At 33.4% G+C, this 20,100-nt stretch overlaps 1 protein-coding gene across 4 annotated transcripts in view; it reads left to right on the forward strand.

Moving 5' to 3' along the window:
• The window catches only part of Plekha5 (pleckstrin homology domain containing A5), a 239,689-nt gene that overhangs the window by 182,297 nt on the left and 37,292 nt on the right, over positions 1 to 20,100 (forward strand). For 3 of the 4 annotated variants that reach the window (XM_076854160.1, XM_076854161.1, XM_076854162.1), the window contains exons 13-15: positions 16,590 to 16,652; positions 18,380 to 18,460; positions 18,585 to 18,734. In XM_076854160.1, the coding sequence (XP_076710275.1) occupies positions 16,590 to 16,652; positions 18,380 to 18,460; positions 18,585 to 18,734 (294 nt within the window). Of the gene's footprint in view, positions 1 to 10,061; positions 10,143 to 16,589; positions 16,653 to 18,379; positions 18,461 to 18,584; positions 18,735 to 20,100 lie in introns of all 4 variants that reach the window. The other variant, XM_076854163.1, reaches the window with a different exon arrangement.

Here is a 20,100-nt window from a genome sequence, read left to right on the forward strand (position 1 = left end):
AAAATGTACTTTTTCCCCCTAGATCATAGAAACATGTCTTCTTCAACAGGTTTAACATTGGTAGGGGCTTCAAGTTTCTCAGTCTTGTCATTTATTTGGATTTCCCCCAGTTCCTAGTTCTTGGCAACCATAGTCTGGACCAGTACTGGTTGAGTTGAGCAAAGTCTCACGAAATCTGGGTTATAGAAACTAAACCAAGTGCTGAATAAAGGAACTAGGCAAGTTCTCATGGATGAAAAACTAGAGCTTTTTGATCAGTATTAGTTGGAATAGAAAACTTAGAATATTTTCCTGTTCCTGTGGCAATTTTCCTCACCTCTATTTTAGCTCATTTGTTAGCTCTATTTTATACTCATTTGTTTCTTCTTCCTTTTTCCTTCCTATTAGTGATTGAAGAGCAGTAATGAGGAAATTTAGATGATGTTTCTTTTTCCTTTTCCCTAAAACCTTCCTCCAGCTTTCCAGGTAGGCAATAATAACAGAAGATGAGATGCTAGGAACTATATTTACAGAATAGGTAGATAGAGACACATAGAAGGATCCAGAAACATGCAGCAGTGCTTCATAAGCCTTGTGTAAGCATGCTGCTACCTTGTGGGTAAACCAAACATGTACTGATTCCCCCCAAATTATGATATACCCCTTCAATAACAAGCCTCCCCTTTAATACCAGATAGCTGAAGGGACATATACAGAAGCTGTCATAGAAAATCAGGAAGTTTCATGAAAAATCACTTTGTCATAGTACAATGAAAAATTGTACAACTGATGCATACTTAGGTGTTGTTTTATAAATAATGTTTTAAGACTTACACACGTCAATAGCTAAATTCTTCTGTCATATTTTAATAATGCATGTTTTAAAAGGATAAATGCTTTTAATGAAAGTAAGAATCATTTAAAACAACTATTTTGTGAACTTTCTACTAAAGTACTAGCTACTTTGAATGAAGTCTTCTATTCTGTCATGAGTTGCTGTGAACTTTTCTGTTATTCAAGAAACAACTTTGGGGGGAAAACTCATGCAGACAAGAACTCTGTGCACATTTTAATTATTTTTAATTGGACAAAATATCTTTGTTTTATTTTTTTAATGTGCTGCTGAGAATTCAACCCACTGCCCCACATGTGCTAGGCGAGTGCTCTACCACTGAGCCATAATCGCAGCCTCTCTGATCACTTTTAAATATACTTCTGCCAAGAAAAATGCAAATAGGAACTATTTACTGGATGCATGTAATTGACACTGAAACTTTTCAATATAAAATTCAAGAATGCTTTCATTCTTTGCATTCATGAAAGACAATATCCCTGTAAGGAAAGAAATGCTAACAAGATGATTAAAAAGATTCTTGATAGTATTCATTGTTCATGTCATTTCAGCAGCTTCATCCAATGTTCTATAATATTCCCAGGAATACTGTAGCATCTATTTCTAGGGATGATTAAGTTTTACAAGAGACAATGTTTCTAAGTGATATGAGTAGGTATTTAGAAAAAGCAAACTAAGGAAATTATTAAGTTGAAAGCATGTTATTTAATACTTACTATCCCAAACTGACTATATTGTACATGTGTTAGTCATACTGAAGCAAAATAACCAAGGAAAACAATATAGAGAAGGAAAGGTTTATTTTGGCTCACAGTTTCAGAGGTTTCAGTCCATTCAACTTGCTCCATTGCTGTAGACCAGAGGAAAGGCAGAACATGATGGCAAAAGGGCTTGGTAGAAGAAAGCTACTCACCTCGTGTCTGTTAGGAAGAAGACAAAGAAGGGATCAGAGAGAAGATATACCCTTTCAGGGCATTTGCTCTGTGACCTACTTCCTCTGGCTAGATTCTACTGTCTACAGTTTCCACCACCTCTCAATAATGCTATCAAATGTTAATGCCACCAAGATTAATCCATTGATTAAATCAACACCTTCATCCTGTCACTTCCCCAAATCCCTACCTCTTAACATTGCTGCTTTGTTACAAAGCCTTCAACATAGGAGCCTTTGGGGGCATTCCAGATTCAAACCATAACAGTACAGAATATTTACATTTTCTTATACCCTACTGCTAAATGGTCTTGTATTTCTCCCCACACCTACTCCTTTTTCCTTTTTTTTTTTTCTCTCTCTCTCTCTCCCTTCCTCAGCATATTTGAGCACAGAATTTGAGAGGGGATAGGGATGAAACTCAGAAAAATCTTGAACTAATGTTTTAGTCAGCTTTTACGCTGCCATGACCAAAAGACCTGACAAGAACAACTTTAGAAGTGGAAAAGTTTATTTGAGGGCTCGTGGTTTCAGAGGTTTCAGTCCATGGGAAAATTCCTTAGGGCTCATGGTGGGGCAGAACATATGGCAGAAGAACATGGTAGAGGAAAACGGCTTTGAACATCACACCACAAAGCAGAAAGAGAGTGCTCCCTCACACCACGGACAAAATATAAACCCAAAGGTACTCCCCCAGTGACCCACCTCCTCCAACCACATTCTTCCTGCCTATAGTTACTACCCAGTTAATCCCTTTTATTTTGGGGGGTTTCTTGTGGATTTTTCTGTTTGTTTGTTTTGGTGGTGCTGGGAATTGAACCCAGGACCTTGTGCATTCTAGGCAAGCACTCGACCAACTGAACTCTATCCCCATTCCCCGATTAATCCCTTTTGGAATTAATGCACTAATTGTGTTAAGTCTCTCATAACCAAATCATTTAACTTCCTAACTTTCTTACATTGTCTCACATGTGATGAGACATGATAATGACAGGATTTTGAAGGGGTTGAGGGTTGTTTTTTGTTTGTTTATTTGTTTTGGGTACTGGGATTGAACCCAGAGATGCTTCACCTCTGAACTATATCTGCAGCCCTTTTTAAATTTGTATTTTGAGACAGGGTCTTGCTAAGTTTCTGAAGGTCTCAAAGAGTTGCTAAAGCTAGTTTTCTTGTCTCAGCCTCCAAGTTACTGGCATTACAGGCATGAACCACAATACTCAGCCATAATGGCAGAATTCTTAGAAGTCTAACTGGACATTGGATAGATTGATTAGAATTTAAAATGTAGGGATATGATTGTGGCTCAGTCGTAGAGCACTTGCCTAGCATATGCAAGGCCCTGGGTTTGATCTCCAGGTTGTTGGTTTTTTTTTAATAAAGTCCTGAAAGAATACATATGTGTCAGTATTCTGATCTCTTAAATTGGCCTATCCAATGCTTATATTATTATCATGATTATCCTGTTTCATATCTATAATTAATCTCTCCTCCATCTCAATCCTAACCAGGAAGTTCCTTGTTTCTTGGTGGTGTCTCAACTGAGAATTCATCTGTTTATCATTTTACTAGTTATGACTATGTTATTCTTTATCTCTAATCACCGCCACCATCCCCCCCGCCAAGGTTTTCTCTTTGAAAGCAGAGCCTGTGATCCTCTTGAAGTGGGCTTGTTTTACAGGATAGGGATGAAAATAGGCTTATTTTGGAAAGTGATACAGGAGAGAAAATTGAATAGGAAACAACTGCCGTAGGCAACTTCAGCTTTGCTGGACTGAAACTTACTGACAAATGAACAATAATACTGTAGAATTATCCACGTGAACCATAGAAGAGGGAAACATTTGCAATGACTCTTGTCCTCCAGTGATCCAGGGTTCCCCCAAGAGACTAACTCTCCACCACTTGGAGGTTGTTTGTACCTAAGCATCTGATGGGTTCCCATACACAGCAAAGTAGTTAAATAGATAAAACAAAAGATAAAGGGCAGGGGTTGTGGCTCAGTGGTAAGAGTGCTCACCTAGCACACACAAGACACTGGGTTTGAACCTCAGCAACACATAAATTAAAATAAAGATATTGTGTCCACCTAAAACTTAAGAATAAATATTTAAAAATAAAAAAATAAAGATAAGCTAATAAGATGTGGAAAGGTAACCAGAATACCTCTGGAGTTGGAGTTTCATGTATGTAATTCTAGTTTCATGTATAATTTCTATTTGGAGGTTTTGCCTTGAGCAAATCCCCGGTATGTTCAAAATTAAGCTTATCATCTTTATCCTTCAATACCCTGATCAAAACTAAAAGCAAAAATAGTTAAATATATATTAGTCATGGTTAACCTCATTTGTAAAAAGAAAGACCTGTCTCTTCCCCACCACCACCACCAAAAAAAAAAAAAAAAAAAAAAAGTACTTCAAAACTGGAATTAGGGGCTGGGGTTGTGGCTCAACAGTAGAGTACTTCGCTAGCACATGCAAGGCCCTGGATTCGATTCTCAGCACCACATAAAAATAAATAAATAAAATAAAGGTATTGTGTCCAACTACAACTAAAAAATAAGTATTTTTTAAAAAATGGAATTAAATGTACTATAAAAACAGTTGTACTGAAAATGGGAAAGTCATGATTCAAAGTATCTGCACACATACTTTAGCTGTTCACATTTTTGCATTGTGTTTAGTCAAGAGTAAAAGCCACCATAGTGTCTTATTTAGTCACCAGATCTTGGCAATGTACCTTCTATAATTTTTCTCCTATGAATCTTTGCATACATAGAGCAGTGTCTCCTCACATCTAGATATTACTTCCTTATTGTATAATCCTGATCTTTCTCTTCCTGATTTTTCTGAGTTTAGACATGTTCCTTAACTTTCTAAGTCTCAATTTTCACATTTATAACAGGATACTGATACCAACTTCTTGAGTTGTTGAGGTAGTAGAGAAAGAGAAACTATTAAGCTCTCAGTAAATGGGAACTCTCTCAAGGCACAGTGATGCATGTCTGTAATACCAGCAACTCTGGAGACTGAGGCAGGAGGATTGTAAGTTCCAGGCCAGCCTGAGAAACTTGGTGAAACCCTATCTCAAAATACATAAGTAAATATAAAGGGCTGGGGATATAGCTCAATGGTAGAGTACCCCTGAATTTAGTCCCCAGTACCACAATAAATGAATGATGGAAACCCTTAACCTCTCTGATTGAAATTATGTCTAGTTACCAATTTATTTTTCCCAAAGCTCATACCAAATTATTTCTTTTTTTTTTTTTTTTAGAGAGAGAGGGAGAATTTTAATATTTATTTTTTAGTTATCGGCGAACACAACATCTTTGTTTTGTATGTGGTGCTGAGGATCAAACCCGGGCCGCACACATGCCAGGCGAGCGCGCTACCCCTTGAGCCACAACCCCAGCCCCTCTTTTTTTTTTTTTTTTTTTTTTAAGTCTGACTTCCTTCAAAATTAATGGGAGTTGTTCTGTCCTTAGTGTTTCAGGCTGTAGTTCCTTAGTTTCTTGTTACCTGAGATATTTGACTCTGGTTATGACTCTAAAAAGGCAAGAAAGTGATACAAATTTCCCCACCCCTTCTAAAATGTGTAGTGTTAATACAGTTTTACTTTGTATTTATACAAGTAATTTTTATAGCTAAGTTGTAGTAAATTTGCTTCCATCTTAATTTTGCATACATTTTTTTTTCAGGAAGTTTATGTAGCTCAGTGCAAGATAGGAAATATTAGTGTTTACAGAAGAGAATTCTTGAATGATTTTCAAAGCCCAGGAAGGAGAATTGAACATAGATGCCAAAAACATTTCTTGGATGGACTTAAAGTGCATTGTTGTATAGTTAAGACATAAGCTGATAATGTAAGAAAATATTTGCTATTTGTAAAATCCAGATCTCTTAATCTAAAAGATTAATTCTTATTTAAAGCTCACATATACCTTAAAGTAGATTTATCTTTGGCAAAAGTAAATACATTTTGATTAATAGAGATGTAAGATTTTCACTTTGAGAATATTTTGGCCCTTAAAAATGGTAGATTTTAAGAATGTGACTCAGTGGTAAAGCACTTGCTTCTCATGCATGAGGTTCTGGGTTTGATCCCTAACACCACTTTAAAAAGAAAAAATGGTAGAATTTAGTTTATTGTTAAAGTATTTACAAACAAGATAAATAAAACAAAGGAATTCATATTAGTCCATCATAACTCATAACTAAGAATACTAGGATAAGCAATCAGGTTTTTTTATATATTTTTCTAGATATTTGAACTTCGAAATTTTAAGTAAAATTATGTTTTTGTTGTAAACAGATTTGTTGGTGTTACCTAAGTATATTTCTATGGTGTTTCTACATAACATTTTCTTATTTATTGCTGAAGTTAATTATGAAAATTGTCTGAATTATATATTCTCATTTTTATTATGAAATAATGGGTCTTTATAATAGCTTTTTAATTTAAACGGAACTAAAACCTATATTACCTGTTACCTCAAAGAAAGAATTAAAGCATGAAGTAAAACATAAAACTAATTTTTAAGTAAATTATAAACATACTACATGTGATAATTAGTCTTTCTCTTACTCTGAGTTCTTAAAATAAAATATCTAGACTGTTAATACCACTAAAGTAATGATTTCTAAAATTATTATATTCAAACCAGAAGAGAATTATTGAGTATCTTTTTTTTTTTTTTTTTTTTTTTTAATCAACTTGAGCACAAAATATCAAGTAGCTCATGGGGCATTTTATATGGGGGTAAGAGGCAGTATATATATTTTGCTGCTTTCATTCAAAAGCTATTATATAAAGTTTATATAACAAAAGCCAGATATAATGTGCCATTTCACTGTAAGTTACAGAAACAAGTCAGTCTGTTATTAATATACTTACAGAATATTTCAGAGGTTATTTGGTGTTTAAAAAAAAACAAAAAACATTAGTTCAGGGACTGGAGTTGTGGCTCAGTGGTAGAGCGCTTGCCTAGCATGTGAGGCATTGGGTTCAATTCTCAGCACCGCATATAAATAAATAAATAAAGGTCCATTGACAACTAAAAATGTTTAAAAAAAATTAGTCTGCTTGTAGGATATATTTGGAAATAAAGCAATTCTAGTATTTCTAAGTCATTAAATATGATGAGAGTGAAGGTTCGAATCAGATGACTAGAATTGTTTGTTTAATAGGGTACCAAACTTCCTGTCAATGGGGCCCTAATTAGTGTGTTAGTTGGTTTCAGCTGTTTCATGCCACATGTATAGAGAAAGCTACCATATATAGGACCCATTACATCCCCTAATTGTTCTTAAACCCCACTACACAGTCATCCTAAGAGCCCTTGGTTAAATTAGAATGGTGCCCAGGGGGATTTTAACAGTACTGGGAATGGAAGATAGGGGCATTTTACCACTGAGCTACATCCACTGCCTTTTTGTTTTTTATTTTGAGTGTCTTATTAAGTTGCCAAGACTGGCCTTGAATGTGTAATCCTCCTGCCTCAGCCTCCTCAGTCACTGGGATTACAGTCATATAACACCACACCCAGTTAGTTTGTACCCTTTAATTTGCTTTTAGCTTTTCTGTACCTGAGTCACTTTCTTCTTACAAAGAAACCTTGGTGATTAAATATTTAATTAATTCTTTAATAAGTTAAACAGATGCATTTCAGAATCACAAATATGGAGTCCCCAAATATGCATGCATATTTACCATCTCAAAGTATTCCACTAAATTTGTGAGCTACATCAACAAATCTAGCTATTTGACAAAGTGTCCCATTTTACCAGATTTCCAACACATGGCAGCAGTTTCAGTTTGACCTTGACTATCCTTTACTTTGGGATATACTCAGATCTTCATTATTTGTGAAGCATGCATGCTCCTGACACTTTCACTGAGTTTGATAATAGAAGTTACTGATAAAATTGCTTTTGAAAATTAAAACTAAATACTAAAAGGGATAGAGACTTAAGGAACTTGTATTATTTAAAGCATGTGTTGAACTAATAAAATAAGCCCCAAAAATGTAAATCTAGTTGAAGCAATATTATAATTAGTAAGCTTTTTCTATAACCTTGGAAGTACAGCATTTAATTCTTATTTGAAATTGTTCATATAAATTTTAGTCTGTACAATCTTGGGATAAAATATAAACGGCCACATTTACAGCATTTTATTCCAAGTTCAGTATTTTGTTATGATAAAATAGCTAATATTCCCTTATAAGGGCACTTTAAAATATAAAGAAATCTTTCCTTGTGTGCTCAAAGCCCTGGATTCTGTACCCAGTACCACAAAATGAAAATATTGAATTTCTATGATATAATTTTTTTCCTTCTAAAAAATAATTTATTCTGTAATTATCTATTTGTTAATTCCCTTAATCATCTATTTGTTAATTCCCTTATAACAACGTAAAACTTCATCTGGTACAGTATAGTAATGTTACTTATTTTAAATACCTTGGTTCCTTATTGGGTAGCACTGGGGGAAAATTAAAAACTTTTAATTCAGTTCCAAATATATTAAAATTTAATTAAATTAGTTTATCAGTAAAATTATTTTGTAGTTACAGAAATCAAACTGCTGTTTACTTGGGAGAGAGCACGGACTAGAGATTGGTGGTAATGGGACATGAGGGAACTTTCTGGGTAGATGTAAATATTCTTTATCTGCATTGTGACAGTGGTTACTTGAGTATTTATTTTGTTGTCAGTCATTGGAATACACAGCTAAAATTGGAATTTACTCTTCAGTGAAGTTGATTTTTTTTTAATACTTTAGCCAAAAGAGGTGAGTTGTGCATACAAGATTTAAAAATGATGATTGTCATGCCTGTAATCCCATCAACTCGGGAGGCTGAGGAAGGAGGATTTCAAGTGTGAAGCCAGCCTGGGCAATTTAGTGAGAACCTGTTCAATATTAAAATTTAAATGTACTAGGGATGTAGCTTTGTGGTAGTGTAACCCTGAGTTCAATCTTCAGTATCACAAAAATAAAAATACTAATTTAGCCTGGATAAACTTTGTTTTAAAATATTTTGTTTTAGCTGTAATTGGACACAGCATCTTTTTTTTATGTGTTGCTGAAGATCGAACCCAGCACCCCACATGAGCTAGGCGAGAGCTCTACCACCGAGCCACAACCCAAGCCTGAATAAACTTTTAATTGAGAAATTGTTTAAAAGTACATGTTTTATTGTCCATTACTTACTAAAATGTAGGTTAAGCCTGTTTCTAATTTGACACCCAAAATCTGTTGTATAAAATGTTGTTAACTAGGGTAAAAAAAAAAATTGACTTTGGTAAGAGTTTTCAGGATTCTATATTTTCTTACATTATACATTTGTTAGTCTTAAGTCTAGTAAACTTTTTGTTAAAAACTTAGCTAAATCAGTAAAGTAGCATTAGCCAACCATGATAACATTTTCTGTTACATGGCAGATAAAAATTAGGTCAACTGAATGTCCCAAGGTACAACTTTAAACACCAGAACTGTCTGCTTACAAATGCTAAAAATTTTTTGACCATTTACTCCATTTATATAATGACAATTATCTTTTCGTGCTTTAACTCTCAATAGAGTAGCTAAAACACATACTTTTCTAAGGGCAGTAATTTAGTACAACATAGCTGGAAATGTTGAAACATGGTTTCATCCTACATTTTTAGAAACTGGGGAGATTTACTAAGTCTTTTCTGAATAAGTTTTAGTTTACTAATCCTTGAATAATTCTACATAAGGCATTATACAGTGAGAAGATCCAAGAGTATATATAAATGTCTATCAAGATTAATTTTTAAATGTAATTATCTAAGTAACAATATAGGTTGTGTATTATATTATAGAATTTTAAGGCTGTAAAGAGCCAAATTTTTGTGATTAACCTTATAAAGAACTAAAAATCATCTAAGCTTTATTACTGGATTAAATCGCATGATACCATTTGTCTCCTAAATTCATAGGTGGTTACCATTTAGATTATCCTTTGAATTATGATGCTTTATCATCTATGTAAGAATACTTATTAATTGAGTCTAATTATTGTATTTTATAAAGTAAAATCTGTTTACAGCAATGTCACAATTATTAAACTTTTCTGTAACTTTATAATTTTATAGCACTTAATACTAGTTTGAAATTGTTATATAAATTAAGTTGTACAACCATGGGGTAAAATGTAAACAACTGCACTCTTAGGAAGATACTAAAGTAGAGGATATATTTACAGTGTCGTCTTTCAAATCTAGCTATGCTGTAAACTGATGTTTGCTGTATGCTCCTCCTGATTTGAAATAGATGAAAGAAAATGAACCTATTATCACCATGGTTCACACAATGATTGAGAACTCGGCGCTAAGACCACAACTGTACCAGCAAGTAAGGTCTTGGACAGTGAATGATACTGCTTTGTCATCTGCAAAATACCTCAGTGACAGTTTTGGTTTATCCTCAGATTTACTCATAACATCAGTGTTTTTCTTATTTTATTTCTTATTTATGTTTATTTGGGAAACCACACTTCATCCATGCTTTTCAAGATGCTGCAGTATTCTTAGCATGGCTTTGCTGAACATTTTGCTGTTGAATATTAAGTGTACCATCTTGCTAAAGTTTTTGTGTAGAGTATTTGATATGTACTTGGAGGTCTGCAGTACATTTGCAAAACTTTTACTAGATTTCCATATTTTTACTAACTGAAGGCATCACAACTGATTTTTAGAGAAAAGGCTTTATAAAATTGTTTTCTTTCAAAGGCAGCCCCCAAAACCTCCCTCACTCCCAGTGTTTCAGTGCATTTGTATGGAAAGTATTTAAATCATGCTAGATAGTACTGTGCTAGATGGGTTAAAACCTAAAGAGAGCTATTTCTTTATATATTGGGGTATCTTCTCCCTGTATAATCAATCATTTTTACACAATCATTAGAATAATCATATCTTACCCCATTTCTTTTCTCTGACTCAAAATATGTGTCATAGAGTTAGCTGGCTTTAATTTAGGAATCTTGGTAATCTGCAGATCTGCAAAAGAAGTCATACGCATTTCTATCTAGTTGGGGTTTTTTGTTTGTTTGTTTTGTTTTGTTTCGTTTTGTATTTCATAGTCTCAATGTTCCTAGCCATGTTCCTATCCATGTGTTTCACAACATCAGCTTCTTTCACTTCAGCACCCTCAGATTACTCTGGTCTATGATGTATTGTAATACTTGAAAATCATACAGAAGAAGAAAATTAACTAACATGAAAAATGAATATAGATTTTGATTTAAATATCTAAAAGCACCTAATAAAACGAATAATTTGAGCTCTTGCTAGTTTTAAAGACCTGGTTTGTTTCTGTCTTTGGGGTCTACATCATGGTGCCTTTTAACTGGGAGATTGATGCTGTTGGTGAGAGGGTGACTTCCATTTTTGAGCCCAGTTTCAGAATATTTAAAGCACATATTATGTATGATTGAAAATGGTCTTTGTTTTGCAATAAGTAAATTATTAGATATTTAAAGTTAAACAGCTTTACTTTTCAAAGAAGAAAAAGAAGATTACAGAACCTCATTGCTTCATTCTAAAGTGCCACACTGAGAACCTTAGCACTTTTTGTGAAATTGATTGTTCATTTTAAGAACCCAAAGCTGCTGAGAGTATTTATATGTGTGTGTTTATGCATGAGGTTATTTGTTTTTGGTGGTTCTAGGGAATGAACTCAGGGGTGCTCTACCACTGAGCTACATTCCTAGCCTGTTTTATGATTTTTATTTTTTTAAGAACAAAAATAGAACCAAGCATGACAGAACATACCTATAATCCTAGCAGCTCAGGAGACTGAGGCAGGAGGACTATAAATTCAAAGCTAGCCTCAACAACTTAACGAGGTCCTAAGCAACTCAGTGATACCCTGTCTTTAAATAAAAATACAAAAAATAGGGGCTGGGGATGTGGCTCGATGGTTAAGTGCCCCTGGATTCAATCCCTGATACAAAAAAAATTAAGAATTAAAAAAATAGGCAATTTAGGCTCTCACTAAGTTGCTGTTTGGTTTCAAATCTGTGGTCTTCCTGCCTCAGTGTCCTGTCCCAAGTCACTGAAATTATAGATGTAGGCCAGTACATCCAATGCATTCTATAAAATAATATATTTAGCATTAAATTGATATGTGATCAAAAGGCGTTTTTTTAAATAGGTAATTTTTTTTTCCCACTGTGCTGGGGATCAAACTCAGGACCTAGCACATGGTAGTCAAATGTTCTACCACTGAGCTACATCTCCAGCCCAGTAGGTAATATTTTCATGTTCACATTTTGCATATTTTAGAAAAGAAAAAAAAGATTGGATTTTGTTTGGCTTGTTTATTTTTTCCATTTTATATTTATCAATATTCAAGGTTGATGATGTAAAAGTCATTAATGATTTAAGTTACTCCGCTGCACTAAAAGTTCTAATTGAAGTTTTTCAAAAATATGGAGATGTCTGAGATATCTGAAAGCATCACATACCTTGAATACTAAAAGAACAATGGGTTTGTATAAAATACACATGTTCATATTAATGCTTGAAAGGAAAGAACTAGGATTGCAGAAAACAAGAAGACCCAAATACCTTAAGTCAGCAGCTGTGCGTAGGCATGGCTAATCAATCAGGAAATCAGTGTTAACTGTCAAGGTTAGGGACTCTACAGACTGTTATTTTTAATCAGCAACTAGTAAAATGACACTTATTGCAGGGCATCTTTAATGGAGAAAAGTGACACACTTCTTAAGCTCTGTTCATAAATTTGCACAGATTGAAATTAGATCTTATTTTTTTCCTCCAAAATTTTCTTGTCACTTATAACTTGTCCTAAAAAACCTTCATGAAAGTTTATATTGCTGTTACAATTTGCTTTTCTGAGATTGCATTACAATGTTGTTTTGATAGATTCCTGATATTTAACTGGGAATACTGTGGCAACATATTTTGTGGTCTGTTTTCCAAATCATGGACCACTCAGTGTTTTCCTCAGAAAGACCTTTATATTTTCATTTTTTTCCTTAGGAAATACTGAGAATTACATAAGCAGTAATTTTTTTAATTAGCCAAATAAAAAGGACTTAAAAGTGAATGCTAAATGACTTAGCATCAAGTTGAAAAAAAATCCTCTGCATTTATCAATCATTCTAGTTAGATTCTAGTTAGATTTTCTACCCTCATCTTTATAACATGATTAATATCAACGAAGTTACTCCCCTGATGAATAAGTGTTCTAAAAGATTATAGATGTATCAGCAAACACCTATAGTCATGTAAACAGTTTTTAGCTTTTAGTGAGTATAATGTCTAATTTTTTAAAATTTAATTTAAAAATGTTTCCCATAAAATCCTTCTTGGAGTTTGTATGTATATTCATATACTGTGTGTGGGTGTGTTTCACAAATGTAAGGGATATTGAAGAAAGTTGAATTTTAATTAACATAAATAATTTTGTTTGAACTTAATGCCAAGCCAGTTTTTAAAAATACATACATTGGAAGGGCTTGGAATATAATTCAGTGTTAGAACACCTGCTTAGCATGCATAGTACCCTAAGTTTGATCCCTAGAACAGTGAAAAAAAATAAGAAAAAAAACTAAATAAATATTTAGATACTTATTTATTATGACAGGATTCTGCCTTTCTAGATAAAATATATTCTCACATATCCTTATAGAGTCAATAAAGTCTATATATGATACACCCACCCTTGTCCCCCAGTACTGGAGATTGAACACTGAGCCTCATCCCTAGCCCTTTTTATTTATTTTTTTTTTATTTATTTTTTTTTTTTTGAGATAGGATCTCACCAAGTGCTACAGAATTCCCCAAGTTGATGATGCTGAACTTGAAATTGCAGTCATTTTGCCACAACGTTCCCAGGCACTAAGATTACGTGCATGCACCAACACATCTAGCCCACTTTTCAAATTTGAAAGAAGTTTGCATGCTATTCAGATTTATTTAATTACTGTATAGCCCCTTTTCCCCCCCTCATTTGCTTGTCTGATGCTTCTAAGGCACTTTAAACAATGTATTCAAACCAGACCTTTTTTTTTTTTTTTTTTTTGCCAAAGATGAATTTGAAATACAATAAAATGGGGCTGGGAGTGTAGCTCAGTGTTAGATTGATTGCCTAGTGTGTATAAGGCCCTAGGTTCAATCCTCCAGCATAGTAAAAGAAAAATTATAAAACATTGTCATAACTCAAATATGTAAAACTTAAGAGAAATATTAATCAGAATACTCATGAAATTTACATTTCTCTTACTAGTTAAAAAAATTGTATTGAGGAAAATTTGGTTGCTAGTTTCATAAGTTATACTCCATCTTTTCTTAAGGAAAGGGTAAGCAATTATTATCAGGAATGGAAAATATACCATACTTTAAAATTTTTTGTTTTGTTGTTGTTATATTATTATGAGATAGGGTCCTGCTATGTTGCTAAGGCTGGGCTCAAACTTGTGATCCTCATGCCTCAGCTTCCAGAGTAGCTGGTATAACATGCATACACACTATGCCTGACAGAAGTTAACTTTTTAAAGAATAATCTTATTTTCTTATGGTTTTCTTCTAATGTGTGAAAATAGTATATAGTTGAAGGTTGATTGGTTTAAGGTCTTATTTTAATTGGTATCTAGTAAATACCTTTATGGGATAAATTAATAAAATGTTTAAGGAAATTTTTCATTAGTACTAAAAATAGAGGTCCAAGGAAAAATATATTTGATGTTTTAAGTGTAATGTATTTATATGGCTATAAGGACATTTCACTCAGAAGTGGTAAATGCACAGCAGACTTTTTTTATATTACTTGCCAACTGATAAGAAAATGAATCTGCAGTAAGATTCCTTAAATAAAAATACTATAACAAGCTGAGCATTGTGGTTTACACTTCTAATCCCAACCACCTCTGGAGACTGAGGCAGGAATACCGCAAATTTGTTGCCATTCTGGGCAACTCAGTGAGATCCTGTCTCAAAACAAAAAGTGCTGGGTATGCAGCTCAGTGGTTGAGCAACTGTCTAGCATGTGTGATGCTTTGCATTGGATCCCAACACTGCAAAAAAAGAATAGTATACCAATTTCCTAAATACTATTTGCTACAAATTAATAAATTTCCATTTTAATAGTGTTTTTTTCTTTTCACTCTGGGATATAGAATACAATTCATAAACCTACAGATAGCATTGGTCATTTGTTATGTTCAAATTCCATAGAGTAAAGCTGTTTAACATTTAACTTTAAATTTAACAGTATATTAGGACATCACAATAGCTTAAGGCCTTTTAAGATGCTTAAATTCGTGATAAAAAGTGAGATGGCCAAAATTACATTTTTTATATTAATAAGAAATTAAAGATCAAACTTATTTTTTAATTAAATTTTTTTAGGTAGAGGTATAAATCCTTTTCTTGAGACTAGGTGCTTTAATTTAGAACAACAATTGACACTTCTTGGGACAATATTGGATGATCTTTATTTAAAATAGTATGCAAGTATTCTCATTTTTGCCATTAAATTCATTTTTCATGTAATGTTCTTTTCTATGGAAGTTTTGTGCTTTAACAATCACTGTGCATATCCTTAAATAGTCGCAGGTTCATTTGCATGAGGTATGTGAAAGTAATGTCTTGAAATGAAACATGTAAATCTAGGATTTATTCTGTGTTTGGAATGATTATATTGTTTTACCTTCTGATCCCCACATTCTGGACCCATTCAGAGTTATCTGCTGCTTAAATTACGCCTACATTTAAAGATGTAACCGTTAAGAAGTTTTTTACAGAGGGGACATACATTGTTTTTATACATTCTGATGCATCTATATAGGTACATATGAAATTTATTTTCCAAACTAGATCACACTTGGGTCATATTATCACCTTCTTGAGAAAAAGTGAGCCACAGTTAAATTTTTCCTATGTTTTTATTACTGTCTAGCTGTCAATATAAATTCAAAAGACAAGAAAGATATTGAAATATTGCCTACAGAGGGTATGGTGTGATTTCTGGTAGAACTGTCTTGAGAAGAGTATTAAAATCTTGATAAGCAAAATCATAAATGAGGTTTTGTGTTACCAAAAGATACTTAGAAGAAGCTGAACAAAGGATATTTATATAAACTAATAATTTCTTACAATATAATAATACAAATGGTATCAACCAACACATATAAAGTTTTTTAAATTTGATTATCCACTGTTTGTAACATACACTTTCAGTATTGTGAGATCTTAAATGATTTTGTCTTCAATTAAACCCATCCTTTTCCTTCATTATCTTTTAGTTCTTAAGACAGAAGAACAAGATAAGTCTATATTGTGTATGTGTGCTTATATATTATGTATATGTATAAAATATGTTTTAGACTTTGTTACTAAAGTTGTACTCAGATGTGTTGGCATTGAGTGTACAGTACACATACACTGTGTGATTATGTGTATACTGTGAAGGATGCTTTTGACTGTTTTACTATGCCTGTTTTGAATATTTGATTTGATACAGTTAATATGATTGTATTTGTCAATTTTTCATTAAAATAATGTTTGTCTTTAAAATGCAAAATGTAAGTTGCTGTATTAATTTTGTTTGGCCAGCTGATTGTTTGACAAACTTAAGTTAGTATCATTCTGTTAAGTATTTTTCTACTACTGTAATAGTCTAGTGTTTGAATTAAACTTATAAAAGTATAAGAATCATTAAAATCCCACTTTTGTCATACTGTTATATATTTAACTTAAATATAAAGTATTAGCTGTAGACTAAATATATTTTTGTATGATTTTTAAGTTTGTATATGGTGTTTTTTTCTTACAGCTATCACAAGATGAATGTAGAGGCACATTATATAAATACAGACCTGAAGAAATAGATATTGATGTAAGTATTACTATGATATATACTGATGCTGTGTCATATTCTGTGCCAAAATATTGGAAATAAGCATGATGCAAAACCTTCTTCTTCCCAGGTTCTCTAAAATAACATCAAACAAATCAGTATTATTTCTCTGTTGCACTTACATTACTGCTGCCTACTACCTACTATCCCCCAATAGGTAGTAGTTGAACATATTAAGGATCACTTAAATGAAAATTTAAAAATAATTACTGATTTTTTAAAAAAAAAACACAGGTGTGGAAAATGGGAGAGTTGAGAAAGTATTAGCCTCTGAAAGTTTCATTGCTGTTCCTTTTTAAATTATATTTTGTCTCTGTTAAATCATAGTCTAGGTTGCTGATTTGCCATGTAATTTTCCCTCACTTCTCCTGGTTTTATCCCATTGAGTTTGTCTCCTTTTCATTTTAATACCTTCTATTTGGTATAGCTTGAGTCTTGTCTAATAAAGATAAGGTAGTTATTTTAATAAATAAAGGACAAAGGAGGTCAAGTATCAAATTTCTTGCTTACTTGTCATTATACTATAAACTTTGGGCCATATTTCCTGATTATCCACATTTGTTTTGAGACATTAGGAGAATCGATTTATTGTACTGTAGAGTACTTTCTCATATTATCATTAAATTGATTTAAAAGATTTAAACTACATTATGTGGTGGTGCAATGCCTGTAATCCCAGCAACTCAGGAGGCTGAGGCAAGAGGATCATATGTTGAAGGTCAGCCTGAACAACTTATCAGGACCCTTTCACAAAATAAAAAGTAAAGAAAAGAAGGGTTGGGGATGTAGCTTAGTAGTAGAGAACCTTGGGTTCAATCCCCAGTGTTGCGAAAATAAATACATACATATGTACATACATACATAAGATAAAAAATTTAAAAATAATCCTGGGGATGTAGCTTAGTGGTAGAGTACATGCTTAGCATGCCTGAGGTTCTGGATTCTATTCCCACTCCCCCCAAAAAAACACATTCAAACTATTAAAAGTAATTTTTCTTCATAAACAATATTTTTACTTGTATTATTACATTTAAGAACTGCATATATCCCTTACCCTATAGGTCAGATTATAGGGTTTTTTTGGTGGAGAGTTAGAATTTTTGACTGCTTGATTACCAAAGATAGTTTGAAATATGTAAATTAGACAGGCACTGGGTTCACTCTTGCAATCCCAGTTACTCAGGAGGATCAAAAATTCAAGGCTAGCCTCACAATTGAGAAGACCCTGTCTCAAAAGAAAAAAAAATGAAAAGGGGTGTGGATGTAGCTCAATGGTAAAGTAACTTAAATCCACAGTACTGTGGAAGGAAGAAAAGAGAAATATTTAAGCTTAGTATGACTGAAATACTTGTCTACTTTACTTTGCATGATTTGTTTCGTTGTGATACTGGGGATTTAACCTAGGGGTACTTTACCATTGAACTTCATTCCCAGCCCTTTTTGTTTTTTATTTTGAGACAGGGACTAGACTTGAACTTATGAGCCTCCTATCTCAGCCTCCTAGTTGCTGACACTACAGGCATGTGCCAGCACACCCAACATGTTATTCTATTTTTATAAACTGTATTTTAATTTTGATTGTATTTACTTAAAGAAAATTAACCCAATTTAGCATTTCATGGCTGCTTTAAATGGGTACCTACCTTCAGCTAATTACATGAAACATTTTTAAATTTCTCTAACAAAAGACATCTCTTACAACTCAGGCCAAGTTAAGCCGATTATGTGAACAAGATAAAGTGGTACATGCACTGGAAGAGAAACTTCAGCAACTCCACAAGGAGAAAGTAAGACAGTTATGTTTATTATCTACAATCAATGTTATTTTATGTGATTATTATCAAGACATTAATGAGTTAAAAAAAAACTAATTCAATGATGCAGAAGATTAAGTGTGATTCTTTTTATTAGTACACGCTTGAGCAAGCTTTGCTGTCAGCCAGCCAAGAGATAGAAATGAACGCAGATAACCCAGCAGCCATTCAGACAGTGGTATTACAGAGGGATGATTTGCAAAATGGACTGCTTAGTACATGTCGAGAACTCTCTCGAGCCACTGCCGTAAGTAGATTTTTTTTTTTTTCCTGGTAGGAGTCTTTGAAATATTATGCATTTCTTTTTTTCTTTGCTCTGCTATTAGTTGCGGTGTCTTTAGGATCACTCTTTATTATTATGACAAGAAATATTAATTCTTAATATTAACTATGTTTAGGAACATAAAGAGTGACCTTTATTTCTGTAGTGACTTTTATATTCTTAATGAAATGGATGTTTTACAGAAAAGATAGGTACTCCTTTTTTACATATTATGCAACCAAAAAAAATAAGTTCAAATTAATTGCATGAAGAAAAAAATACATTATGAATTTTAGGGGATTTAGGATAATTTCCTGAAGGTGGTAACTGAACTCACCCACCCATTTCAGTAAAAATAAAATTCAAGCCATTTCAACAAAAAGCACTTGCGGAAAGGTTGTAAGAAAGCATCCCTTTCATAGCTGCAATGTGATCTAAATTTAGATAAATTGAATAAGAAAAATGATTGGCAAAATTATTAACCCTTAGGGGTTGGGGCTGAGCTCAGCGGTAGTGCACTTGCCTGGCATATGTGAGGCACTGGGTTCGATTTTCAGCACTACGTAAAATAAATAAAAGACTATCAACAACTAAAAAAAAAAAAAAAAAATTTAATTATTAACCCTTAGTTTTAAAATTTCAGGAGAGCCTCTTGGGATTACCAAATCTAAAAAGTCCTGAGTGTTTGTAAACTGAGTTTATAAATTGAGGTTTTGTTTTTGTTTTTTTTTTCTATCTATGATGCAATCATCTCTAATCATAGCTAGCACACCCAAGCAGCCTTTTGCAGAATTTCTAACAGAAACATTGTTTAAAGTTTGACTTGGTGGGAAGGGGCATTTGGTTTTTATTTTTCTTGAGGTTTGTTATTTTGTTGCTTTTTGTTGTTGTTGTTGTTTAAGAACCAATCCCAAGCATAATCAATTTTAATTAGCTTTTTCATTGCTCTGACTAAAATACCCAGCAAGAACAACTTTGAAGAGGAAAAGTTTATTTGGGGCTTACAATTTCAGAGGTCTGTCCATAGAGGCTGACCCTATGGCTCCAGGCCCAAGGTGAGGCAGAATATCATGGGAGACGGACCCAGTGGAGGAAAGCTGCTCAGCTTATGATGGGGTCAGGAAGCAGAGAAAGAGATGAAGAGGCCACGGGGAAGATGAATCTTTCCCAGGCATGTCCCCGGTGACCCACCACCTCTAGTCATGCCCCACCTGCCTACAGTTAACCACCCAGTCAGTCTATTCAAACTAGAAGGGATTAATTAGGTTATAGCTCCCAATAGCTAATCATGTCACCTCTGAATAGTCTTGCCTCAACACATTAGTTTTCAGTTGCCATTATATCCAAACCA

This window comes from Callospermophilus lateralis, chromosome 4, assembly GCF_048772815.1.
Source record: "Callospermophilus lateralis isolate mCalLat2 chromosome 4, mCalLat2.hap1, whole genome shotgun sequence".
NCBI lineage: Eukaryota > Metazoa > Chordata > Mammalia > Rodentia > Sciuridae > Callospermophilus > Callospermophilus lateralis.